Source organism: Pimephales promelas, chromosome 17 (genome assembly GCF_988280905.1).
Source record: "Pimephales promelas chromosome 17, fPimPro1.hap1.1, whole genome shotgun sequence".
NCBI lineage: Eukaryota > Metazoa > Chordata > Actinopteri > Cypriniformes > Leuciscidae > Pimephales > Pimephales promelas.
Window position 1 is genome coordinate 2,776,046 of NC_142785.1, and position 16,943 is coordinate 2,792,988.

The window sequence follows — 16,943 nt, forward strand, 5'->3', positions numbered from 1 at the left end:
TATGATGTATTGGTTTATGTCAAGGTGTCAATCAATGTCATATTTGCATTCAAAATGTCATAACTGAGTGAATGACACACAAACATGCATAAAACTTCCTTCATAGTCAACACATGTCATGATTATGAAGGTGTCATGTCCGTCTTGTGCGTAAAGTGTTACCGAAAGTTGATATGCACATATTGGTTAAGTCACTCATAGTCAGTCGAATGTATGTTGTTGGGGAGCATCAAAATAAAGTGTTAGCAGATATTAAAAAGACCGTACTAATACTCTAATGATTAGTGGACATGCAAAGTTACTTATAGTTAGTAGAATGTCTAAAGTGGACCATCGAAATAACAATTCTTTTCATTAAAAACTTAATAAACCTGTATGTTGCAAGAAAATAACCTGCGAGAAGAGCTTCTAAACAAACTGACTAATTGCTAAGCATAACAGATCCAAAAAGAGGAAATGAGAAATAAGTGGCAGAGATATGAGCAATGAAACAGCGGCTCCTGTAAACTACCTGTTCACCATTCTCATCTTTAACCCAAACAGCCCTAAACACTTCACCCCCGGGTCAAAGAAAATTCAATCATTCTGAAAACATAAAACACCCGGCCTCCCATAATCCCCCAGTGGTATGTTTCCACTTTAGCAATAATTGTATTTTCTCTTCAGATATCTAATAGAACAGCAGCGGCGATGGCTCGGTGCTTGTTTAATTTCTTCCATCTGTTCTCTTTAGGACCCAAAGAGATGTTGAACAAAAGGGGGAGGCCATTAATAGGAACACAGTTTACAGAAGTCCAACAGGCCAAGAATTTCACCTTTCCTCAAATCCTCCAACAGCTCATTCATCTTTATGAAGATCTCCAAAAGACTGTTGTCAAAATGTTTATGCAATTCTCTATATAATCAGCAGATGGAATCTGAAACTCTGAACAATATATTTTTTAATGGGGAATAATAGCAGGGGTGCTTTCAGTTTGCGCAATGAAATGTATGGACTCAAAAATACCTGTCCTTAATAACTACTGAATTGTGAGGCAGCTCGGGTACTTATGTATGAAGCATTGAGTATTAAGTAATACATTTCACTGCAAATATGCCCAGGCTGCTGTAAAGAGCCAAGAAGCAAGCGCTTGCAGATGTGTTGTGATGAAAGATGTTTCCTTTGTCATCGGCGCCATCTAGCGGAGGAAACAGATCGTAAAATCCAATCCCTAATATACTATATCATTTTTGTGCATACTTTTGTGAGCATGTCAGCTATATTGAAAAGATAATTGTTCATCCAATGCTATATTCATTTATACAAATCTGTTCCCTCAATGATTCTTACGGATATTGGGACAAAACAGCCGGCAAAACAAACATTCAATTGAATGAATCAAGAAATAATCACTTGGTATATATGGGGTAAAAACAATCGATACAAAAAATGCTGTGTCAGTTATTGTACATATATACTGTAAGTAGCTTTCATTACTGTAAATAAATGAATTAATTCAAACTGATGTTCTGCTGCATCCATTGAACGGTCACCACGCTACAACAAAAACTGTTTTTCAGTAAAAATCTGCATTTATAAATCAAGATACATTTACTTGAGAAGCAAAATGACTTGTTTACATAGGCCTATTTGTAATGTAAACGAGTCAAACACATAAATATAAAATAAATGCTGTCCATTCATCAAAAAATCCTGAAAAATAACAAACACAGTTTCCACAAATCATCATATTGGAGTGATTTCTGAAGGATCATGTGACACTGATCTAAGATTCACATTCACACTGTAAAAAATATTTTCAAGATTTGTTATCACAACATATTTTGTTTTGTCAAATCAACTTTATAATAATTTATTTAGTTCAGATAACATATTATTTTGAGTTTCTGATGGTTAAATTAATCTCCTTCATTGTATTAACTCACTTTTTCCAGTTCAATGAACTTAAAATTTTAAGGCAACCAGGTTACTTACTTTTTTAAGTTAAACCATCAATATTTTTTTACAGTGTATATATATGAAGAGTTCACATGCAAAAGCCTCTAAATGCCATTTGAAATTTTCTTCTTTAATGATGATTTTTATCAAACTTGTATATTTAAGTTCAGTAATTTCACTTAAATAACAATTAATAGGTAATTATCTTTTTAGGTAAGGTAATAGGTAAATATCCATTTAAGTGAAATTACTGAACTTAAATATACAAGTTTGATAAAAATCATCATTAAAGAAGAAAATTTCAAATGGCATTTAGAGGCTTTTGCATCTGAACTCTTCATATATATATATATATATATATATATATATATATATGCAGTGCACAGTCAGAAAATCACAGGTGCAGACCCTTATAAAGTTTATATAAATTGTATAGTTTATAGCCTATCCATCTATTAGGACATACTAATGTTTACTTTAAAAAAAAAAAACAACGACACTAAACTCTTTAAAGTTGAACTTATATTTGAATGAGGATCATGTGAATACACACAGATGCCTTACAGAAAATGTCAGCATGAAGGGCAAACACGCGTTGGGCAAATGTGAGTAAATCTTCATTTCCATTTGCGTCATAGTCATGTCATTGCGTTTGCTTCTGTCACTGTGGAGGATCTGGCTGTACAGAGATAACAGACAACAACCTGCTAAAACCAACACGGACATGCAGCAATTTCCAACATTTGTCTCTTCATTGATGTTATCTTCGAATGACGTCTAAACCAGATCCAGCACACCTTCAATGGTGAATAAAGCTGTCAAATATTACAGCTTATACACTATTGAAATGTTCAACAATATGCCCTTAAACTCTAAATGATGCATTTGCATAAACATAAAAAAAGTTGTGAAGATGGCATGAGCAAAAATGTTCTATATGACCTAAATTTACAAAAGCAAAGAATGCACATTTTATGAAAGGTAAGTTAAGAAGAGAAAAGGCAGCCTTAATGCTGTTTGTATCTGATTTATTAATATGAGGCAGACAGTTTATTTAACTTTAGTCATGATGTTTGAGCTGAAAGGCTGTCTGTTCACTCTTATCTGTGGGCATACAAGCCCTTGTGTAAACTGAGATGTAAATTTATAGTTGGTTTGAATGCACTGTCACACCAGTCCATCTGCAGCAGGTGCACATTCATACTAAGGGGATATTCGGGTTGTTGCATTGGTCAAATTTAGATCTGCACGGTCAGAAATGAAGTTAGTGAACATTTATCTCTTTGGGATTTTTGCTTTTGTGTCATCCGATGTCATTTCCACCTCAACAGATGTGCAAAAGATCACAAATGCAATTAAGATGCGCATCTGGAATGAAATATTGCAGATGAAAGATTTGACACGCAATGTTGCGACCAATAGGAAGGCACCTGAGTTCATGATGGAGTTATATGATGCCGTTGCGGACGCGAACGGAACGCTGAAAAACTCGAAAGTTCTGGAAGGGAATATTGTGAGAAGTTTCGAAGGTAAATGTAAATGGTGAAATGGCTGATGTTACACTGGACGTTTAGAAGCTAATGCTGAGATTTCTTTTGTCTAATCTAGGACAGTCCAGCGGCTCATATCACTACTTTAATCTGACATCATTCGGACAGGACGAGCGCGTGATAAAAGCAGAATTCCGATGGTTTCGCCGTAAACATCCGTTTATGGGACGTCATCATTTTTACAAAGTAAGTTGGCCATTTAAAGTCGATCTATCAGTCATAGGCAAATGATCATGTGCTTTTCATTTTAAAAGAAACGGACAGATCAATTCTAAGAACGTTTTGCTAACGTTCCCATTAAGTTATGATTACGTTATGATTACGTAGTTCACAACGTCCTTTTTTATTATTATTAGCCTACTATACAAATGTTAAAAGTATATTCCATTTTAGAATTTTACAAACATACGAACGTTACTTGTTTTAAAAGTTATCTGAACGTTAAACAGTTAAACACATTAGACGAACATCCAACTGTTTCGAAAAAAAAAGAAAAAAAAACTTTCCATGAATAGAAATATGTTTTCTTGTGCTAACATTTTGAGAACATTAGCCTACTAAAGACCTGCAATCTTTGAACAAATGTCCTCATTAAGAACGTTTATCATTACTTTGAGAGAAGCTAGCTAGCATGTTCACTGTTAGCTGGAAGGAAATGTTCAAGGCTGTTGATGTTCGTCTCAAGTAAGAAAACGTTACCAGAAAACTCTGTTTTAGATCGACTTGTATAAAGTGCTGGACAGCAGACCTAAACCTTGGCGAGGGAATTTGATAAGCTCAAGGTTATTACCTGTCTACACCAAAGGATGGGAGGTATTCAACATCACACAAATGGTAAATATATACTATATGAAGAGGAAAACAAATTGTAATCATTTTGTTCGTGCTGCTGTTGCAAAAATAACTCCTAAATTATTAACAGGTGACCAAATGGATTCTTCACAGCGGTACAAATAATGGTATCCTGGTCGTGACTGCTTTACCTTCAGGGAACTGGTTTGAGTCCACCATTAAGATGGACAAGCAGTCAGATCGTGAGACAAATGCATATCTGGTTATATATTCAGATGACGGACGAAAGTACTACACAGGTAATTAAGCCATAAAACACACTGAAATTCTCCAGACACAAGTATAATACATGGCTGTTTTCTAGACTATACTTTTGGCTCAGTGGTCTTTTAAAAAATAAACTTTCTTAAAACACTTTTCACACTTATAGATATACATGGAGCCACAATGGTATTTCCATTCCATCACATCTCAAATAGCATAAGAAATGGGTGGAAATATTCATATTTTAAGACTGAAAGTCTGGGTCTGCAACCAGGGTGAAACAATACAATAAGAGGCATCTTAAAAGTTGATAAATTATTGATGAAGTCCTGGTAAAAGTTTCCATGTGACATTCGTATAAGAAACCTTAGGGACATAAAAGAACTAAAGTTGAAGAAAGACTCGTATATTGAATGATAACTAACTATAATGCATAATAAAGAGTGACATATCAAGTTCTGATGTCATTGTTGACTCTTTTAGGACAAAATATCAACGCATCCCTTAAATCCCTGGAGCCTACAGAAAGTTCAATGAAGTCAACAATGCGGAAGCGCAGGAGCGTGCGTGCCTTATCTTCTACATGCCAGAGAACAAACCTCTACGTAGACTTCACTAAGATCGGCTGGTCGGGGTGGATAATATCTCCCAGAGGTTATAATGCGTACAGTTGCATGGGCGCATGTCCGTTTCCACTGGGCGAAGGTCTACGGGCTACGAATCACGCTACCGTGAGAGCCATCATGAACGCGCTGAAACTATCGCAGGATGCGGGGAAACCGTGCTGTGTTCCCGACGTGCTTCACCCCATCAGCCTCCTGTACTTCGATGATGAGGAAAATGTCGTTCTAAAACAGTATAACGACATGGTTGCGGGCAGTTGTGGCTGCCATTAAAATACGAAACTTAAACGTAAACTTATGTTGATGTGTACTGTGCCAAACTTCAATCAAATGTACATTTAGATAGCATTATTTTTAGTTGATATCGAAATTAAAGATATTAAATGCAAGCATTACAATAATGTCTTTTATAAGTGTCAAACAGATCCACCTCATTTAGCAAACTACTGTGATTGGAAAATGACCTTTTAAGACTTTAAGAGCTCTACCTTTAACTCTATTAAAGGGATAGTTGACTTTGAAATTAATTTTTGGTATGTTTTAGGTTACCTCAAGGGCATCCAAGATGTAGGTGTCTTTGTTTCCGCAGTAGTTTTAAGTTTGATATTTTTAGGTCAAACCGTTCTTGTCTGTCAGTCATGTAATGGAGGTCTATGGTCACCACCTCAAAGAGCATGCGCAGAGAAGTCCAAATTAAACATGATTTAATGACTCGTAAATGTAAATACACACTGATGGCCTAAGACACGAAATGAGCGGTTTGAGTGAGGAAACGAACAGTATTTATATCGTTTTTACCTCTTGTAACCACAGTGATCCGTAATCAGTAATCCAAGTGATCCGAGGGCGCGGGTGCATTGTGGTTGTGGTTACAAGAGGTAAAAAGATAGAAACAGTGTTCGTTTTCTCACACAAACCGCTTGTTGAGTGTCCATTTATTTGTATTTATATTCACGAGTCAGTAAATCATATTTAATTTGGACTTCTCTGTGCATGCTCTTCGAGGTGGTGACCATAGACCTCCATTATATGACTGACAGACAAGAACGGGTTGACCTAAAAATATCAAAATTGAAACTACTGCGGAAAAAAAGACACCTACATCTTGGATGCCCTAGAGCTAAATTAATTTCAAAGTGAACTATCCCTTTACGCTTGTAACATATTAGGCTTAAAGTTCGTGCTGCCAGCACATATATTGTAATAGTTGGTCATCCTGGGATAGACGTGCATATTGTCAGACAACGGCAAGTTCCTTTATTTTCTCAGCCAATGATTTGTGTCGGGACAAATACCAAATAATGTTGCAACCCAAATTTTTCAGCAGTTTTAGCAGGCGAAGACACTTGCAAACCTCCTTATTCACCACTAGGTGGTAGCATAAAAAATAATCAGCAAGTATGACTTTTGAATGGACAAAAATTCAGGTATTTCTCAATGTTTTTTCCACCATTATTTGAAATCATTTTCCAATGCTGGGTTGTTGTTGTTTTGGTGCAGTCTATTTCAGATAACCCAGTGGGATTAAACAGCATGTGGTCATGGTTGGTCACTGTGCCACAGTGTCAATCAGATGCTCTCTTCCTATCTAAAGGAGAAGTTCACTTTAAAAAAAAAAAAAAAAACTTTAGCTGATAATTTACTCACCCCCATGTCATCCAAGATGTCCATGTCTTTCTTTCTTCAGTCGAAAAGAAATTAAGGTTTCTGATAAAAACATTCCAGGATTTTTCTCCATATAATGGACTTCAATGGGAACCAAACGGTTCAAGGTCTAAATGAGAGTTTCAGAACAAAATGCAAACTGTTCAAAGGGCTTTAAACGATTGCAAACGATAAATAAGGGTCTTATCTAGCGAAAAAATCGCTCATTTAAAAAAAAATTAAGTTATATAAGCACAAATGCTTGCCTTGCTCTGTTCTGTGATGCGCGTTCATGACTCTCCTGTTCGATCCCGAGTAAACTCGTTCATTTCGTTCGTTGAATGAACCAAATGACGTGAAAAAAGATTCGTTCATTTTGTTAAACGACTTCGAACAGGAGAATCACGAACGCGCATCACAGAACAGAGCAAGGTGACCATTTGAGCTTATAAAGCTTGCTTTTTTTTTTTTAAATGAGTGATCGTTTCGTTTGATAAGACCCTTATTCATTGTCTGGAATCGTTTAAAGCCCTTTCAACAGTTTGTAGTTTGCACTGAAACTGTCTTTTGGACCTTGAACCATTTGGTTCCCATTGAAGTCCATTATATGGAGAAAAATCCTGGAATGTTTTCATCAAAAACCTTAATTTCTTTTCGACTGAAGAAAGAAAGACATGGATATCTTGGATGACATGGGGGTGAGTAAATTATCCGCAAGTTTTTTTTTAAAGTGAACTAGTCCTTAAGTCAAGCAGAATAATCTGCAGTGAGGGCAACTGCAAATCTAAACTCTGGCTTTCTTTCTGAGACTATAAACTGAATGGGATATGAGCCGTCTTTGGATCAAAACAGCAAGATAATCAGAATTAGATCATTAAACAATTGCTCATTGATGATGCTTTTATTGGAATGGTTCTTTTCTGAAGCAACAATCCATTGAAATGGATTCATTCCAAAAATGCACCTGAAAAGTGATGCAATCAGCATTTGTCAAACATACCATTTTAAGCATATAAAACACATAAACTATGTTAATTCCTTCATTTTTACAATACTTTTCGGCTGTGAAAAATACCGTGGACTAATGTATTTTCAAACCTCGAATGCAAGATGTATCAAAATATTTTTGTGAAAGCAACACTACTTTCAATAAGGCGCAAATCCAAATCTCAACCTCATGTTACGAAGACAAGTGCTTTTAGGTATTTGCCATACTTTAAGTAGAAATAAACATGTACAATCCACGTCTCGTGTACTATAAACAAAGAACAGCATACATACTACAAAAAACGTTTTCCATATCACACCACACAAAACAAATCCCTGATTTCAGTCACGTTCGATCTCATGTTGTCATCTCACACTATCAATTTCCTCCTCAGGGGTATGTTCTTGTGATATATACACTGGCTCAATGTAAGGATTTCCTTCTTCCTTATTTATCTGATAAAAGTCCTCCTGCATTTGTTTCCTGCTAGATTCAAAGTCTTCCAGGTCATCCGGAGGATTCATAGACCTTCTAGACTTCTGTGAGGGTACAGGCACTGGAACAAAGCCATGATACAGCATAAGTGGTGGCGTGTTCATCACCTCCATTGGGGAAGCCTCGGGAGACTGTACCGGAAGTTGCACGTAACTTTTAGTTTCCGGGTCAAAGAAAGTTTTCGTTTTGACCTGTACTGGGATATCCACCAGAAAGTACTGTCCAGAGTCAGGGTCCTGTAAAAGCTTTCTCTGGGTGATTGGGAAGGACTGTGTGACAAGGTTAGTGGTTGGTGCATACGTTTGTTCAATGCATGTCTTTGGAGTCGAGTACTGGGATCCCTCTATTAAAAAATTCGATTTAACTTCACCACCAGTGCGACTTGACATGTTTTGGTGTTTTTCCCTTAGAAATCGATCCAAACTTTGAGTCCTACGTTCCAGTTTCTTGGGCAAGTGTTTTTCATTGCTTCGACCTAATCGATCACAGTCATTACTTATGCCGTTCCCCAAATGATCCCCGTGGTTTGCTGTGCCGTCTTGTTGTTTCTCAGTACTGGTTTGTCTTTCTTTGTCTTTGGACGCGTGTTGTAGTTTTTTACTAGGTTCAGTCTCTTCTATGTTTTGACTTTTGAGGCCACTATGGTGTCTAGCATGCTTCTCGCTTCTTTGAGTTTTGGGTTCATTGAGATGTTCGCTGTGTTTACCATCGCTGCTGAGCGATCTGTTTTCTGATCGGTCAAGTAATTTATCAGTGCTGTGGTGTCTCCTCTCGGTCTTGTGACTGACACTTTTGTCACTGCTTCTGCTTTTACGCTCAGGTTTGCTTTTAGCTTCAGCCTTTTGAATCCTCCGTGTGGTGAGTTTCATGGCTCGGCGTAGAGCCTTTTCGGTTTTTGGAGGTACAACAGGTGGCTTGTTCTGGCCATTACTGTCATTTCCGCTGCAGACTGAAGCAGATCTCTCGCTGGGTGCCTTGGATCCCTCCTCATCCTCTACTGGTGCAATTTTTTCCTCCATGGCATCCCCTCCGCATGTTTCATAGCTTTCCAGGCCTTCAGATAAAGTGCTCACAGCAGAGCGCTGCTCCTCCTCTTCAGACACAGAGCCACTTCCAACTTTGACTGTAACTGGAAGGGACAGTAAATGCATTGCTGGTGGGTTTGTTGTGGGGCTCTTGACTGATCCAACTGGGGAATGGACACAGTCCTTGCAGAGGTCCAGACCTTCCTCATTCAAGTGGCTCTTCAGAGGAAGCTGTTGATCTATTTCTAGTTGAGTATGATTGGGTGATATTTGTGTTAAGCTTCTAGCTGACTCAATCAAGTTGTGCACCCATCCACCTTTGTCCACATCACTCGGTGGAGAAACATCAGGCTCACTTTCAGGGTTGCTTAAAGAGCAGGAATCTATTGTTGGTTTCACCTTTCCATCAACTCTTTCTTTCATGTCTGCTTTACTCAAAAACTCTTCAGGTTGTGGTTTTGCCCCCAGTTCTGATTCATGAAATGGAGAAAGCTCACTTGAGTTTGAGTTTGAAGATCGGCTGCTGTGATGTGTTTGTTTACCATTCAATGAGGATATAGTGTGAGACTGCCCAAGGATATCATATACTGTGATACTGTCCTTTCTGGCTTTATCAGTTTTAAAAGACTCCGATGACAGTGTTTCAGAAAGGTCCTCATGTTCATCTACAGGTTTTCCCTTTTCTGAGCTTGAAAGTCCAAACAGAAATCCACTGAAGAAGTCTTTTACATAGCTTTTACTAGGACCTTTGGATTTGTTCTGCTTCGGACCTTCAGAAGCCTCTTCCTTCTCGTTCGTTTGTACATTGTTGTCTTCCATTTCCTCATTTATGTTGTTTGTGAGATCATGTGTAGCTTCTTGTGTGACATCTTTTGACTTCCGTTCACTCTCTGAATCCATCTCCTTGTAGATAATGGAATAAGTCCCACTTTCGGGATCACTAACTGTGAGTTTTGGTGGAATAAATTTATGTTTCATTTTGTCTGTTGGAGCCTTTTCATTGGGTCCCTCTTCCATTGACTTGGTATCTTCAACGGACGTACCTTTCTGAGCATCCTTGAGGTTCACCTTACTTTCTTTGTCATATTTCTCTTTCAGAGACAATACATTTCCTCTTTTGGGGCCTCGATTCTTTGATTGACTTGACTGAACTTTGTCAACTTCCCTACTTTCCTTGTCCTTAGTTTTGACTGTAGTGTCCCCTTCTTTTTTAAAGTCAGAATGACTTACTGTCTTTTCACCAACTCTGTCATTACTATGAGAATTACTTCTCCCTCTTCTTGGGGGTATCTCAGGTTTAAAGGAACTAACGCCCAACTCTTCCTCACACTGTCCCACACTGCTACTCAAATGATCACCTGCTTTTGTGCATTCCAACTCTATCTTTTGGCATAATTGACCATCCTTGCTGGCATTATCTGTGTTGCTTTCTTGATTGTCTAGGCATAATTTGTCCCTTTCATTATGTTTTATAAGTCCTGCTTGTTGGGACTGCCCAATAGATGCTTCCTGCTTACAGGGCCTGGCTAATTTTACCTCAGCCACATGACTTTCACCATGTTTGGCCATGTCTTCTGACCTCGTTTGACCAGTCTGCCAATTTGTTTTAAAAGCAGATACAGTATTCTGACCTTTTCCATCCTTGGCACTTTTCTCCCTGATCATACTAGACTGTTGGTCCTCTCCACCTTGAGCCTTACTTTTCAACTTTCTTTGCTCTCGTTCAGCAATTACTTCCTCTAAAGCCATTTTGGCCAGGTCGTACTTATCGATGACAACATTCTCTCTCTTTAATGGTGCATTTGTCTTATTAGGCGCCTGTTCCATTGATGCAAATAATTTAATGTTTCTTTTAATTTTTTCAGAGTTTCCTTTTTGCTCTCTTTGAGTTTCCAAACCACTCTTTGATGTCATAATTAGCTCTTTAGCTGTGTTAGCCTCTCCTCTTACTTGACCCCCTTCTTTCAATAGTGGTCCATCCATTACTTTATCTTTATGTATGTTTGCAATATGCTCCTCTTGTCTTTTCTCTTTTGTTTTTGTATTTTTGGAATGCCTTGACCACTTGCTATCCCTTATAGTCCCTTTTTCTGCATTAGAATCATTGTGATTATCATCATCTGTACTCACAAATCTCTGACTTTTAATGTAGTTGTTCTGTCGTGCGGAAAAGACATGCTTTGCTCCTGTCTCCTTTCTCGGTGGTTCCTTCTCTTTAACAGGGCTTTTCTGTTCTCTAGTTTTCATTTGATTAGTACCATCGCTAAAGACTTGCTGCTCCAGGTTTGGTAAACGTACACTTGGACTTTTCCCAGATTTGTTTTCAAGAGATCTTTCTACAGTGGGTTTAGGGGCATTTCGCGTCGACTCTAAGGGATTGTTTTTGCTTTGCAACTCTTTACTTGGATAACTATGCTCTGTGCCATGATCTTGGCTGGCTTTATCTGTGAAAACCTGTGAGCTTGTTTCCACCACAGTTTGAGCATTTGCTCTACTATTAATCTCCTCAGGAGTAGTTTTTCTGTAAAGTTGTAATGAGGGGTAAGTTGCCTTGTTAGCTCCAGGGCTCCTGTTGGATTTTAACGTTCCAGATTGAAGAAGACTAAATGCCAAATAGTCGTCTGGCATCCCACCATTTGCGGGAGAGCAAGTTTGAGTGTCTGCAGTTTCCAATAAAGGACTCATCTGAGAGATGATGGCTTTTTGACTAGCGGGTGAAATAGTTTCAAGTTGTATTTCAAAGCCGTCTTTTGGCTGGGGGGACTCTTTGCTTTGATTTCCCACATCCAGACCTTTAAACTTTGGTGGACTGTACATGGTCTTAACCCGTTTTCTATTGTCTTTGAGATTGAACAACAAGCTTGACGCTATGGATTTGTACCCCTCCCTCCTAATCTCAGGAGACGGATGCACTTCTCTCTCCGGGAGTAGTGGGACCTCAAAGGCAGTGGGCGAGAGCATGTCTGAAGTTCCCGTCCCATGTCTGGAGGGTATCACTGGTGTCAACAGCTGTGAAATACTGAAAGGGGTGGAACTAGCGGAGGTCTGGTCCTCTATTGTCTTCACTTCGTTTTTAAACACCTGTGCGCTCCTTTCTCCAGTTCTTGTCCTCTCACAAACTGAGTTGATGGAATGTCCCACAGGAGCGGCACTTTTTGCTCTACTTCTGCTTTTTCTCCAGGGAACGCACGGTTCTGCCCTTTCTGAATTACATCTCTGTTCAGAGGCAAGAGGAGGGTCCTTTGTAGGTATATTGTGCTTGGACTCTTTCTCTGGCTTTGGGGCTACTGAAGATTGTACAGACGCAACCTGTGGTTCGAGCAAACGAGTCTCACTTTGTATAGGACACTTTTCGACTTCTTTTTCCTCTGATGGGGGAAAACTTAACTTAAAGTGTCCATGTGCTGCAGTTAATTCTTTGTAGAGAGGTAAATCATACCATTCAGGTGGCCTATCGCTTACGATAATCTCCGATATGTGCTCCTGGCCAATGGGGAACCTATTAAAATCCCTCCATGACAAGAACGGGCTGAATTCACTGTGCAGGAAAAAGTTGATGGAATTCAGTTGTCTCAGTTTGTTGTTTTTGCTCAGTTTGTTGGATTTTCCAGAGGGAAGCGATGCATCCTTGCTTGACTTTTTGGCGGAGACTTTTTCATCTGATTTTAGGTGATTCTTGGCTTGGGAAAGATGTTCCGCCGCTATTCTCTGGTAATCTGAGGAAAACTCAGAGAGCTCTCTTTGGATGCTGAGAAGAGCAGATTTGTCCCATGAATCACCATTTGTCATCTTGGTGCTCTCGCCATTCTTTTTGGCTGAAAATACGGCAAAAAGTGCAGAGTCTTTGGACGATCCAGTCAATAAATCATTCGCTCCGTTAATGGGGTGAGAATTAAGTTTTTTGACGGCAGAAAATGAACTCTCCTGAGTCTTTTTTGAGACGTCCTCCACCACTGGCTTGTGGCAGCTGACGGGAGACGGGGAAAACTCTGAGTCATTGTATATGGCTTCGTCCCCAATGCACAGACTCTTGAAAGCTCGATCCGTCAGGCTCATGACCTCACGGTCTATTTCATTCATAAAGCTATCGAGATAGCGGAGGTGCTGCATGGTTGTCCTGTGACGCTTCTCCTGGTTGCTCATGATGAATACGTTTGCCCAGTTCCTTCAGTCTGATGCAGGATTGACCTGGCTTGACACGTCTTGCATTGTCATCACCAGATATTGGAGATTACATTGTGAGAATCTTGCAGAAAAAAGACAGAAAATATATCAGTCTTGACATCAAGAGTCAAAAATCATATTTAAAAATGTTTTGACCTCACATGTGGTTTCTAATCTAGCCTGTGACTATGTACAGTAAAGAAAGATAAACCATGTCAAACACCAACTATTTTTAGAAGAAGGCAGATGTCTCGCTGCCCTTTCACATGCACAGGCCACCTGCACAACCATTGGCAAGCGTTTATTAAAACAAATGGGTTTTCAAACTGTGCAGAAGATTATTCACGAGCCCTGTTCAACGGATCTAATTTTTAACGTTTTATGCATTAATTACAGACACAAATTAGTCATCATGCAGTCGTTTCTTTGCAGCTTCTGTACTAACTCATTAACCCATATTTATCCTGACCTAAATCAATTAACCAGTACTCATCACACAGCTTATACACTCTCAGAAAAAAGCTGTCACTGGGGCTGTACCTTTTCAAAAGGTACACTTTTGTCCATTTTAGGTACTAATTTGTACATTTTATGTGCTAATATATACATTTTATGTGCTAATATGTAAATTTTTGGTGCTAATATGTACATTTCAGGTACTAATATGAACATTTTAAGTTTTGATATGTACATTTTAGGTGCTAATAGGTGCTAATATGTGCATTTCAGGTACTAATATGTACAGTTTAAGTGTTGATATGTTCATTTTAGGTGCTAATATGCACCCTTAAGGTACAAAAGTGTACCGTTTGAAAAGGTACAGCCCCAGTGACAGCTTTTGTACCTTTTTTTCTGAGAGTGTATCTGTCACTGTCATGGTATGGGAATGTAAAAAAAAGAGACTACAATATAGGGTAACTGTGCATAAGACTGGCATGACACCTTCGTAACCATGACATGACATATGTTATGAATATGAAGTAGGGTTTATGTATGTTTATGACAACTGTCTTAAAGTGTCATTCGCTCAGTTATGACATTTTTAATGCAAATATGAAGTTTGCCAACTTGACATAAACCAATACATCATAACCTGTCAGTGTCTTTGTCAAGACAATTTGACATTACTAAGACAACACAACCTGTCATAAACATGATATAGCAGATTAATTATCCAACTTAAGAAACCATTTTGTACCACTGTAGTTGAGGTCAAGAAAAATATTTATGGCACAGTTATAATACAGCTAATGTCAAAACCAACCACATGACAGTTTCATGTAATGTTAACCAATTTCTTAAGTTTGATAATTAATCTGCTATATAATGTTTACGATAGGTTTTATTGTCTTAGTAATGTCAACTTGTCATGACAAAGACACTGACGGGTTATGATGTATTGGTTTTTATGGCAAAAACATCTCAAGCAATGTCTTTTAAAACTGCAAAAAAAATTATAATTGAGCGAATAACACTAAATGACAGTTGCCGTAAACAATCATCCATACAACCTCCTTCATACTGTATTCATGATGTGTGTCATGTCAGTCTTACACTGTAAAAAAAATATGTTCATGATTTGTAATCACAACATTTTTTCGTTTGTTAAATCAACTTAAATAATTAATGTGGTTCAGAAAACATAATATCTTGAGTTTCTGAAGATTAAATCAATCTCCTTCATTGTATTAACTGATGAACCAGCTTACTTAATTTTTTAAGTTAAACCCCTTCAAGTAAAGTGTTTCCCAATATAGAGCATTTTTACACATTTCTGTGTGTCATCTCAGAAAGCTGATCATGCAAGGACAAATCTCGAGATATATTTATGAGCATTTAAAGGCGTGCACTTAGTGGCCAGGAAGTTTTGGACCGCACGACATTTTTCCACCGCCCATAATTCTGTATCAACTTGCACTCGGGGTAATTTCCCCACATCTGTTACTTTATTTATGTGAAAGAAGATCTACAGTACAGTGATAACGCCCTGACTAACCTCAAGGAAAGTTATCATAAAATATGTACAAAAGAGCAGTTGCGCTCAATAGATCTTAGCTTTTTATTTATTATTGAAAGGAAAATATAAGTTACCTTAAGAAAATTTTGGCTTTAAGTGGCTTTAAGTACTATTGAAACAAATAATTTGATACAATGGACCTATTGTGTACATACATGTTTTTACATTGTACTTATATTTTTAAAATACCAGCATGTAATTACAGCTGTGACTAATTTATGTAATTACATCTGTAATTACACAGCTGACCCATCCCTTACACTTTAACCTACCCATACCACCATACCTGTCCCTAACCTTACCCAGATCACACCTCAATAGCAGCAAAAAGTGTTTTACAATACAAAATGAGCACAAGTACATTGTACTTATTTTTTCAATGCAAGCCACTTAATATAAAGTGGGACCAAAATTTCAAACAGAGCTTCTGTCAGGAATGTGTTGAACTTTGACGATAATGGCCTGTTTAAGTTTATCCCTTACCTTCTGTATTTTTCTGTATTTCGTCCTTGGACAAATCCTTAAAGGTAAATTTCGAGTGAAATCAGACTTCTCTGTTACTCCATAAAAGAAGACTATGAAAATGCTCTTCACTGAACACAACCGGAAGCTCACGGTAGAAATCCATGTTTCAGAAAGCACTTGAAGGAGTCGAACACACCCTACCGAAACAGTTGCCGGCGAGGCCAGAGCTGTAACACAGGAAGAAGTCAGTGAGCGCACATATCTGAGCGACCGTTTGGTGTCGAGTGGGCGACAGATGAAATAGAAATGGTCATCTGCTATTTTGGTAGCGGTAGCTTGAAGACCTAACCTCTCCGATCCTACAGAGACAACAACAGTTCACATTAACACAGCAGCTCTGGACACATGGGATGTTGTTGTATGGTGGCTGGGTCGTTTTTCACACAAACAGGGGAGGTAAATATAGCACCTTGCATCACCCCACAGCAGTGTCACCAAACTCAAAGTGTGGGATGAGCCGAGCGTCTAATGGATTACCATGACAGACTTCCCACAGTTGTCTTTCTAGTACTTCTGCCTCCCCGTTCAGACTGAAAGAGGAAAACAAATTAGCTTCTGCTCTGTCTTAATGCTTCATTATGTAAATGTGTTTATTTGGGTATGCTCTTCACACCTACACAGTGTCATAGAGAGATATTTAAGTGTCTCTATTTGAAGCCGCCTGTATTTCATACTGTAATCGCCTGTCTGTCTTTCTTTCTGGCACACCTTTCATATCTCAGCTTATCTGTCACACGCCTGCTTCTCCACTGAACCAGGCCTGACTCTCACGAATATTGATAGTGCTTTTCAAAGTTTTAGCAGTGTAAAGGCAACGATAACTATAAATATATTGTTTTAAGTGCTATAGCCATATAGTGGCTATTGATATTATTGTGTTTTTTTTTTTGTTAATTTAATACCAAAATAAGACAGCA

The 16,943-nt window shown here is 38.3% G+C and overlaps 2 protein-coding genes across 2 annotated transcripts; one reads left to right on the plus strand and one right to left on the minus strand.

Annotated features, from left to right (window-relative positions):
• The first annotated feature begins 2,941 nt into the window (after window positions 1-2,941).
• Window positions 2,942-5,557, plus strand: LOC120466737 (bone morphogenetic protein 2-B). Its single transcript, XM_039655327.2, has 5 exons — window positions 2,942-3,468; window positions 3,548-3,675; window positions 4,207-4,323; window positions 4,412-4,580; window positions 5,029-5,557. The coding sequence occupies exons 1-5, from the start codon at window positions 3,198-3,200 to the stop codon at window positions 5,439-5,441; spliced, it is 1,098 nt and encodes a 365-aa protein (XP_039511261.2). The 5' UTR covers window positions 2,942-3,197; the 3' UTR covers window positions 5,442-5,557.
• Window positions 5,558-7,768: 2,211 nt separating this feature from the next.
• Window positions 7,769-13,542, minus strand: LOC120466683 (uncharacterized). Its single transcript, XM_039655263.2, has one exon. It carries the CDS (start codon window positions 13,461-13,463, stop codon window positions 8,166-8,168), a length of 5,298 nt encoding a protein of 1,765 aa, XP_039511197.2. The 5' UTR covers window positions 13,464-13,542; the 3' UTR covers window positions 7,769-8,165.
• Window positions 13,543-16,943: the final 3,401 nt, after the last annotated feature.